Source organism: Panthera leo, chromosome B1, assembly GCF_018350215.1.
Source record: "Panthera leo isolate Ple1 chromosome B1, P.leo_Ple1_pat1.1, whole genome shotgun sequence".
Taxonomy (NCBI): Eukaryota; Metazoa; Chordata; class Mammalia; order Carnivora; family Felidae; genus Panthera; species Panthera leo.
In genome coordinates, this window is record NC_056682.1 from 142,066,957 (window position 1) to 142,078,279 (window position 11,323).

Below are 11,323 nucleotides of genomic sequence, written 5' to 3' on the forward strand. Positions count from 1 at the left end.
TCTTTAGAGCATATAATAGGTTCTGCAAAGGTGTAAGTTATAGCTATCATTAAGGCAGCTTTAGGATTGAGGATAATTGGATTTTAAATGCCTCCTCTATCTCCTGTCTTTTGCCATTAAGCAAAGCCTAGGGTAAAGACAGCAGATCAGAGTATCCCACTTCTCTCCTACCTCTTGCCTAAGGGGTAGAAGTCCTTTACTGGATTTTCCATCTCCTTTCAGGTGATTATTTTCTTGCCACAACTCTCCCAGACAGTCAATGAGCTGGATGTTCTGGGCCAATAATAAACTTCATCTCTCTGAGCTAATTCCTTGCCATTCCTATGCCCCAGAAAGTCCAGTTCAGTCAGGGCTGTCTTTAGTGAATTTCTCCACACTGTTAAAAATCTATCTTCTAAAGATAATTCAGATTTTTAGAAGGCTTTGGAATGATCTGGAATGACTTTTTGTTTTTGGTCAAGTTCTGAGATTATTTTGAGTTCAGGTGGTAATTAACAAAAGAGTATTTTCTCTATTCTCTGCATATTGGAACAATGTCAGCATAAAATGATAAAAGGCTTGGAATGGTCTTCTTTCTTGTTCTGAGCACATATTGGTTTTATCAACTATCTAATGAAGACAGGGCATGTTGGGGAATGGCAAGTAGACCAAGGTGATTTGAACAGAATTGGGTGGTGGGAAGAGCTGGATAGGTAAGGGTTAACCAGTGGTTGGGATACAAACCCTGGGTATCATCTATTGTGGCCACACCACAGTTTTTGAAGAATAATATTTATAGACTCTTTTAGGCATTCATCTGTGTGTTGGCCCTAACCTTGAATGCAGTGTCCTAAATCAGTGACATGGGATGGACCTACACCAGGAAGCCCCTCTACTTTAGGACCTCAACTAGATCAATTTCAATGGCATCCTTGGCCCATTTCCCCAGGGTCCTACCTTGGCTGTCACTTATTTTATTTTAAAGGGTGAAAGGGGGTTATGGAGGGAGAGGATGTACCATCTGTTCTTTAGAAGGGCTCACTGAAATCTAAAACAACAGTAACAAAAAACAAAAACTAACAAACATGACAAAGCAGATAAACAATAACAACAGGTACCAAATAAGCCCACCTAGTCTCTCTGAAGAGTACATTTCAGATAGATGGTTATCCTCAATGCCTTCATTACTTCTACCAGGTACTTTCCCCTATGGCCTACAAAGGGCCTTAATGGAGATGAGCATATCGTGCTTTCTCTGCGAGTCAGAGGGCACAGTCAGTGTAACATCATAATTTATATGCTGTTCAATCTGGTGAAGTAACAACAAAGCCTTATAGCTTTTTATATCCTTACTACAAATGCATTGGGTTCCAGGGAAAGGACAACTCAGTACCACCAGGTATGTAAGAAGTGCTGTACGAAGAGGCCCTAATTGAAATACAAAAGGAACTGCAAGGGAAGGAGTAGTACATTCCGAAAAGGTTGAGGGAAATTACTTCTCCATCCTTTACTTTTCTGTCTTCAGTATCTGAAGCAATGGATTCAACAGTGGTCATGATTGAATGCTATTTGTCAAACCATAGGGTGGCAGGAACTAGGGAGGAAGGAGAAAATTCTGTCAGCAGATAAAGACTGGGAAGATATCTCTGAGGGATTTTGCATTTGCACTGAACTCTTCAATTCCCAAAGGGCTGAGGTTTGGGACTAAACCTAACCAGGTGGTCCAGATGGACAAAGAGTGAACCACAAGAGCAACTTTTGTTCTTCTAGCTCAAGGCTTCAGGTATCTTTTCTAACAGCCTCCTCTACCTAGCTCTAGTTCTTTCATGGTCTTCTGACCTGAGGGAGGGGAGAGGGGGGAACCTGTCTCAGCCGGATTACTCTGTTTAACTGAAAGAAAGTGTTTCAAGCCTCTGTTCCTTAACGTAAAAAACTCCAACCCTGACAATACAAGGCCAACAGTATCCTCAGCCATCACCTTGATATGAGTACTTTCTTCTTGAGTTTGGAGGAAGGGGGAGAAAGCCTTGAGATTTTCTGATGATTAGATGGCATCCCAAAAGTCTACATGCCTCCTGTTGACTTAAATCTCTGTGGAATCCGTCAGCCATTAACTCTCACCTATCCTACATTAATAGCTCACTCACTGCAATCTCTCTCTCTCTCTCTCTCTCTCTTCTCTGGCTCTTGTGCTAATTTTCTATAAAATGCAGCAGGATCATTTTTTTAAAAATTGATGTGATGGTGTCCTTTCCCTTGCTTATAACTTTCCATGCCTCCCTATTGCTTTTAGGATAAAGAACAAAACTCTTACCATGACTTAGAAGACCCTATCAAATCTCTCTGGCCTTACCTTGTATTCTCTTTGTCCTTCCTGCATGCTGCTTGCTGTTGTTTTGCCTGAAATGCCTTTCTCTCTCTCTCTCTCTCTCTCTCTCTCTCTCTCTCTCTCATTCTCTCTCTCCCCCCTTATTTTCTATGAGAGGAGAAGCACAGGATAAGTAGAAGTTAACTGGACAACCTGCCCATGAACATCTTCCCTGATCCCACTACCCATCTCATCAAGGTCACCTTCCTTGTCATTGTGTGGTTTCTAAGAATCATGCTCTTTCTTTTGGAGTTCTGCCCAGTTGAAAAGTGTACATTCATGTAATTCTCCACCAGACTATAAACTCTATGAGGACAGGGTCTTGTTTGTACCCAGGGCCCATGTGGTATAGTGATTTGTTATGATTTCAAATCCACTTGTTTGTGACTCAAGTGAAGTTGCTTTTGTCTAAAGGTGAACGTGTTTACATTGAGGAAGCTGTTTCAGGATGTTGTCATCTGTTGTTGATAAGCACTCAGTAGCTCAACTGTTGTCAGGTGCCTCTGGGGACTTATAAGTAGAACATATGGAAGAGTGGGTATGATGTAATACTCATTTAAACTTTAAATACCAAGAATTTGTGGGGACTTACCAAGAGTGTCAGGTCTGGGACAGTCTACCCTTTGCTGATCTAAATAGCTCTCCAGGGACCTTAAGGCAGTAACTCCTGCTGTGGCAAGGAGATCCTTTGCCTTCAGTGGTAAAAGCCATGCAGCAGCATGGTGAAGGAGATCAATTTGTCTGCCAACACCAGAGCCTTCATTCCCTTAGGATTGTGTTCTAGCAATAAGGGACTTTTGCTTTGTGCTGGCAGCTGGACGTCATCTCTTGGTTGGCTAAGCTGACTCCTCCAAGAACCAACTTGTAGAAAGGTACACCTCACCTAAATTTGGACTTCGTTTCTTTCATCTCCCTTTTATCTGGAACAATAGTGTAATTAATCTGTCATTGGTTTGGAGTATGTTATTTCTTTATTGGCTTATTAAGAAACACTTTCCTGTATGCTATTGGTTTATGAAATATTATTATAAATTGTAATTCCTGAAGTGAAACTGTGTTAAATAAATTATTGACAAAGATAATCTCAGTGTCTAAGCATAATTTTCTCTGAATACAACAGCCCATCTTAGTTAATTATTTGTTGAATGAGTGGAGCAGCCTAATATATATAGGGAGGGGAGTAGTCCTTGCGGAAGATCCACGAAATGTCAGAACTCTGGTGAAATCAAAAGGAAACCCATTTTCTTAGAGTTTTAAAATTGCTGGGGCACCTGGGTGGCTCAGTTGATTAAGTGTCCAACTCTTGATTTCGGCTCAGGTCATGATCTCACAGTTCATGAGTTTGAGCCCCGCATCAGACTCCGCGTTGATGGTGCAGAGCCTGCTTGGGATTCTCTCTCTCCCTCTCTCTCTCTGTCCCTCTCCTACTCACATACTCTCTCTCTCTCTCTTTCTCAAAATAAATAAATAAAACAGAAATATTAAAAAAAAAGGGGGGGTGCCTGGGTGGCTCGTCAGTTAAGCCTCAGACTTCGGCTCATGTCATGATCTCAGTTTTTGGGTTCATGCCTGGCATCGGTCTCTGTGCTGACAGCTCAGAGCCTGGAGCCTGCTTCAGATTCTGTGTCTCCCTCTCTCTCTGCCCCTCCCCACTCATACTCTGTCTCTCTCACTCTCAAAAATAAATAAAACATTAAAATTGTTATGTTAGGGGAATAATGATGATTTTTTCCATTTCTATTTTTTCTGTATTTTCTGGGCAGAACAATGGCAAAGCATTGAAGAAAGAATTAAGAAAAGGGCATAAGACTTCATGACTTACTGCCCTTTTCTACTGACCTTTAGTAGAAGCTTCAGTAGAGTAATGAAAACCAAAATTATCAGCAAAGGAGTAGGAAGTAAAAAAATGGTAGTGAATATAGATTATACCTAACAAGTTTGTAGGTAAAAATAAAGCGGAAAGATAAAACAGCTGACCTGAGAAAGTAGTAGGATCAACAGAAGGTTGTTTAGTTGCATGAAATTTTTTATGCTAATAGAGACCAGGAAAAGTCTATAGGCTGAAGGGGAAGAAGGTGGTGGAAAGAGACCATAGAGGTTTGGGAGGTTTTTGTCCTGAGAGAAGAGAGAAGAGAAAAAGTATATGATACCTAATGCATATTCAATAACTAATAACATGATGGACCAGTCAAGTCAGCAGGATGAGGTGCCTGGGAGAGCTCAGGTCTCATCTCAGGGGTTCTAAGCAGCTTAGAGCCAGCCACTTGTCCCTGTGCAGGAATATGGAGCTATTGATCCTGGAGATTATGATCTCAAGACTGGATTTTTATTTGAGAACACTTTTTATTTTTTATTTATTTATTTTTCAATATATGAAATTTATTGTCAAATTGGTTTCCATACAACACCCAGTGCTCATCCCAAAAGGTGCCCTCCTCAATACCCATCCCCCACCCTCCCCTCCCTCCTACCCCCCATCAACCCTCAGTTTGTTCTCAGTTTTTAAGAGTCTCTTATGCTTTGGCTCTCTCCCACTCTAACCTCTTTTTTTTTCCTTCCCCTCCCCCATGGGTTTCTGTTAAGTTTGAGAACCCTTTTTAAAAAAATTTGATGACTGATTTAAACAGAAGTTAAACAAAAACACCAATATTCAGCCAACTGGCAACCACTTGAAAACCTGTATTTTAGTACGTGTTTCTCCAGACCATAGTTGCTAGCATGGTATTTAACAGTTTTTAAGGACATAAAATTTACAAATACAGTTTACTCATTTAAAGTGCATGGTTTAGGGGTGCCTGGGTGGCTCAGTCGGTTAAGCGTCCAACTTCGGCTTGGGTCATGATCTCGTGGTCCGTGAGTTCAAGCCCCGCGTCGGGCTCTGTGCTGACAGCTCAGAGCCTGGAGCCTGTTTCAGATTCTGTGTCTCCCTCTCTCTGACCCTCCCCCATTCATGCTCTGTCTCTCTCTATCTCAAAAATAAATAAACGTTTAAAAAATTAAAAAAAAAATAAAGTGCATGGTTTAGTTGTTTTAAGTAAATTCACAAACATATGCAATCATTACCACAGACAATCCTAACATATTTTCATCATTAAAAAGAAATCCTGGACCCTTTAGTTATCACTTTTCTATCCCCCTACTTTCTCACCCCTAAGCAACCACTGATCTACTTTGTGTCTCCATAGATTCACCTATGCTGGACACTTCATTTCAGTGGAGTTGTTTATTATGTGGTCTCTTGGGACTGGCTTCTTTCACTAGGAGATTTTTTTTTTAATGTTTTATTCATTTTTGAGGAGGGAGGGAGAAAGAGAGATAGGCAGAGAGAGATGGGGAGAGAGAGGGGAGGACAGAGGATCCAAAATGGGCTCTGTGCTGACAGAAGTAAGCCCTATGCAGGGCTTGAACTCATGAACCACATGACCTGAGCCGAAGCCAGATGTTTAACCAACTGAGCCACCCAGTTGCCCCAGGAGATGGTATTTTTTAAGTGAAAAAGTAGGAACATGAAAAATTTGGAAAGCTTTTAATCTCAGTGAAAGGGAGAGCCAACTTGTCCTAATACCAAGGTGAGTAGGGAAGAAAAGAGTATGTCAAGGTTTAAAAAAACATCCTTTGGAAATGAAGGAAAAGCAAAGCCAGATAAAAGTCCTGAAGGTATTCTGCAGCTGCAGGTATAGGACAGACACCTCAAGGATCAGTCTGTGTGAAAACTTTGATTTTGATCATCTGTACCAGGGCTGAGAGACTGCTGGTATGCACAAGCTTGGCTGTATCAGTAGTTTGCACAGCTGAGGACTGGTTGGATTGTGCCTGTGCCCTGCTTGTGGCTAAAAGATATACATATCACCCTGAGTTGCACAGATGTTCTTCAGGATGTTAGCTTTGAGTAAGTCCTTGCTTCTAGTTACTAGCATTGCTTAGAACAAGCAAGAAAAGAGAAAGGGAGAGGGAGAGAGAGAGAGAATAATCTAAGGATCTTGGGTGCCTAACTCCAAGACCTCCAGGGTTATCTGCTTATAATAAAAACAATCATCCAAAAGCATCCACTGCAAAGAAGCAGAGAGTTTCAGGCAGCTAACACACCATTCCCAAGGGAGCTTAGGTCTAATTTCAAGGGCTTGGCACTCATTGCAAAAAAATTCTTCCTCAAAAGCCTACCAGGAGACATGACTCTGGAATTTTCAGTAAAACCACAAGAGCAAAGAAGCCTGTTTAAAATATGGGGTATGAGTTGGACACATTGCTAATAAAGATTGCAAGACTCCTGGGGGCTTCCAACAGCAAAATACACTGAGAGAAGATCAATGACTTTTTTAAAAATTTAAATCCAAATTAGTTAACATATAGTGTAGTAATGGTTTCAAGTGTAGAATTTAGTGATTCATCACTTACATATAACACCAGGGTGCTCATCCCAGCAAGTGCCTTCCTTAATGTCCATCACCCATTTAGCCCATCCCCCCCCACCCCTCTAACAACCCTCAGGGAAAATAAGATAGATAAGGAGACAAACCGTTAGAGAGAGACAATTAAATACAGAGAGCAAACTGAGACTTTCTGGTTAGTATCTGATGATGGTTGCTTCACCAGTGTCAGAACTGCCCTTGGACCCAGGGACAACCTTGTATAGGCAGAGGACCCGCAGTTTTGATGGAGTAACAACAGCAATACTTGCCTTATCACAGAAGTGGCCCCCCGCTCTAGCATTCCAAAATTACACCTAGACAGGAACTCCTTAAGAGCCTTCTGAACAAAAAAGTATTTTGTGTGGGTAAAACTCTATCAGGATGATGAGTATCTGAAAGCCAAAATAATGGTGCCTTCAATGGGACAGAAGTGAATTTCCCATTAGGGGCCAGCTTGAAGGAAGGTGGCCCAGGGCCATCCAGAAGCTCTTCTTCACCATCTAGCCACTTTGGCCCGTTTACCTCACTGCCCTGGGGAAATGAGTGTGGCCCATGCAGTGCTCCCATTCTGGCCTCACATTCTCAGCTTGAGGCAGCAGATGGAAGAAAAGATGATGAAATAAGTTCAAAGAGCATTCCCACAGCCCCATTAAGGAATGCTCAGAGACAGCCATCTAACACTTCTGTTTATATTTTGTGGGCCAGACTTAGTCATCTGGAGATATGCAACTGCAAAAGAGGTTAGGGGCCACACATTTTTTTCTGTACAATTACACACCAGCTAAACCTTGACAGTGTGATTATGCTGCTGGGAGAGGAGGGGAGTGCTTGTCCCTCGTTCCTGTGGCACACACTGCTAGTTGCTTCTCAACGTCCAGATTAAAAATGGGGAGAAATTGTATTGGATTATCTGGCATCTATTAGTGACCAGGAACATGAAGAAATGACATTTGTTGGCTAGGGAGAAGAGGAAGGAGGCAAGGAATGATCACATAATAGACATAGAGGGCATCCAGCCTTGTTTCCTGAGTTTGCATTTGAGAATAACAAGGCCCAGGAAAGCTGAGTGACTTTTCAAAGGTTATGCAACCTGCCAGTAACTAGCACTCAGTACTGATTCCCAACTAGCGTCTTCTTGTGCCTCTTGGATACCCAGGGCCCCACAGATGTGGAATATTTCTCTACTCCATGGAGCCTGAGCATCCAAGAGGTTGCTCACACTATAGGTGGCAGATTCAAATAGGATGGACTGGAGACAAAAAGCGAAAAGAAAGAAATTCCTGTTTATTATTACTGCATCCCTTGTTAGTGCTGGCCATTGAAGTCCCCCAAGTCTATAAATCCTGACACTCTTCTACCTCTGGGCAACTTTCCCAGTAGCTTATTTTGCCTCTGCTTCAGTCTCTTCGGTGATGGTGGGACTACTTTGAGGTAGCCCACCCTAACTTTATGCTGTTTTAGTTGTTACATAAGTCCCGATACGGAGGAAAAAATAGCTTCCCTCCATTTTGTGAAGAGGCTCTGAATGGATTATAAACCATGCCAAGAATTTTTTGTGGGGAAAGTGGTTACTATTCTTAACTGACTATCAAAATTTGGACATATACCGGAATCCTGAAATTTCCTTTAATAACTTCATTTGCAACCTAATTCTAGAGGTACAACTTGTCGAACATCTCAAACCATTCTTATGGTTGTGTTTATGAATTCATAGATAACTGGTTCACAAATTTGACATGTTGTTATTTAAAAGGCTGATTTAGGATAAAAGGAGAAAGGAAACACGCTAAAATTAAGAGAGGGAGGGACGGGAATTGTGAAGTATTTTGGTAGTTTATGTGCTTGTAGGAAAAACAGAAGCTATAAATGGAAGAAGAACCTTCAAGGGTGTCTGTTTTCTCATTTCACATTCTAAAAATTGATTTTTATAATTTAAAACAAAGTATATGGTAAATTTTATGGGTATTTATATTTATCACAATGATAATGTTCTTAAAAAGGGGGAAAGAAAGATGTGGTCTAGGGAATAGAAGCACAGCAATAGTTTTAGAGTTGATATGCCTTGAATTGCACTTGGTCTCTTCTCTAACCCCTATTGTTTGAAGGAACAGTGCAAATTCAGGAGTCAAAGTTTTGTGCAATGCTTTGCTTTTGTAACAGGTATATCTTTTTTTTTATTGAAGTATAATTAACATACAATGTTCTATTAGGTTCAGGTGTACAACACAGTGATTTGACAATTGTATACATTACTCAGTGCTCGCCATAAGTGTAGTTACCATCTGTCACATATGACATTGTTACAATATTATTGACTACATGCATAGTCATATTCATGCACATTTCATCTCTGTGACTTATTTATAACTGGAATTTTGTACCTCTGAATTCCTTTCACCTATTTTGCCCATCTCCCCACCCACCTCCCTTCTGGCAACTGCCAGTTGTTCTCTGATAGGTGTACTTTTTTAAACCCTGGAATGGACTGTAAAAAAGAGGTAGGGACATACGTTTCTAGCCCTGGATGTTTTAGAACATTTTAAGTATTTTTATTTTTATTTTATTTTATTATTTTTTTAAATCTTTATTTACCTTTGAGAGAAAGAGAGACAGAGTTCAAGTGCGGAGGAACAGAGAGAGAGAGGGAGACACAGAATCCAAAGCAGTCTCCAGTCTCTGAGATGTCATCACAGAGCCCAATGCGGAGCTTGAACCCAGGAACCGCGAGATCATGACCTGAGCCAAAGTCAGACACCCAACCGACTGAGCACCCCAAGTATATTCATTTTATAATAAATAATTAGATTACCCCAGAGGGCTGTACACATTTGACTCTCCACAAACACCACTTGCTGACACATTCTTATTAGAATTATATCAATAGAGGTGCCTGGGTGGCTTAGTTGGTCAAGCGTCCCAACTCCTGAATTTGGCTCAGGTCATGATCTCATTGTTTGTGGGATCCAGCCCGAGTCAGGCTCTGCACTAACAACACAGAGCCTCCTTGGAATTCTCGCTTTCCCTCTCTCTCTGCCCCTCACTGTCTCGCACATACATACTTTGTCTCTCTCTCAAAAATAAATAAACATTAAAAAAAGAATTATGTAGGGGCGCCTGGGTGGCTCGGTCGGTTGAGCGTCCAACTTCGGCTCAGGTCATGATCTCACGGTCCGTGGGTTCCAGCCCTGCGTCGGGCTCTGTGCTGACAGCTCAGAGCCTGGAGCCTGTTTCAGATTCTGTGTCTCCCTCTCTCTGTGACCCTCCCCCGTTCATGCTCTGTCTCTCTCTGTCTCAAAAATAAATAAATGTTAAAAAAAATTAAAAAAAAAAGAATTATGTCACTAAGGAAGGTGTGCTGTCATCGTCAACTATGAGCTGAATCATACAGAAGTCCATCTGGATCATAAACAAAAGTGTATGAAATTTGACACATAGGCTCAGATGTTGAAGAGTGTGTGGGATAGGAGAATCTTCCAGGAAAAGACATATTAAAAAGCCCAGTTCCTGCCTTCCAAGAAGGCTTTTCAAGGTCTGTGGGATTTGTTCCTGTTACTTGTGCTTCTATGAAGCAATTATTTCATCTTCTCTTGGGAAACTAATTACATGTCCATTCAGTGGACTGAATTTCTTTAATGCCAAACCTGATTGCCATTATTGTATCAATTTTCTCACATCTCACAGCCATTGGCATGCTCTCCTTTCTTGGCAACAGGAGGTGGTAAGTGGCAATAACCATGACTGGCATAGAAAATTACTTAGGTCCTCTTACCGATGAGATTGTGAGTCCTTTGACAGCAGGCTCCATTGTGTTTTATGCATGATCGATAGTCAAATAATTGTTGGATGCTGTAGAAAGCAGAAGGAACAGTTAATTCCAGGTTTGAATGGAAGGGTTGTCATTTGTAGATGCTTCTGAGATGGCCCTATAGAGATTTTTTTTCTTTTTTTCTTTTTGGAAAGACCTGGTGCAAACAATTAAAAGAATCTTTCTTAAACTAGGAATAAACTTACAGCGAGCATTTGGCACAGAAAAGTTTCAATTACGTTCTGTCCAGTGCTCCACAAATACCAAATACCAATATCACCTTTCCTCTACTGACCCATATTGAACATGAGTTGTGTTTGGGGAGGAGGGACATGTGACCTACCTACAGCTAACTCATTTTCTCCTGGTTGTTTTAAAATGACAGCCATAACAATGATTTTTAAACATTTAATTTTAGTTGCAGAAACTCATTTTCTTTTTGCAAACTAATTCTTATTCATCATTCCTGTATTGAGACTAAAATGGGCGAAAGTACGGTTGCCCAAGTTGTAATCAGCAGGAGCCTGAGACCCTCAACTGAGTCCTCTGTCTCCCCACAAGACCTTTGAGTCTGTCAGGTGACTGGCAGACTCAGTGGAACAGTTTGAAGACCACTGACAACCTGACGTGGCCTGGTGGAAATCCATGGAAAATTGCTTGTGAAGCAAAATGGACCCAGGAAAACCCCACTTGGACTCCTCAAGGTCTGTGACTGTTTATTTGCTGCTGCCCCTATCCCATCCCCCACCCCTTGGGGAATGG

At 41.3% G+C, this 11,323-nt stretch overlaps 1 protein-coding gene across 1 annotated transcript in view; it reads right to left on the reverse strand.

Moving 5' to 3' along the window:
* The window catches only part of CXCL13 (C-X-C motif chemokine ligand 13), a 35,838-nt gene extending 25,225 nt beyond the window's left edge, over positions 1-10,613 (reverse strand). Inside the window, exon 1 of the mRNA XM_042933989.1 lies at positions 10,526-10,613. Coding sequence (XP_042789923.1) covers positions 10,526-10,575 — 50 coding nt within the window. The 5' untranslated portion in view covers positions 10,576-10,613. The remainder of the gene's footprint in view (positions 1-10,525) is intronic.
* Positions 10,614-11,323: the final 710 nt, after the last annotated feature.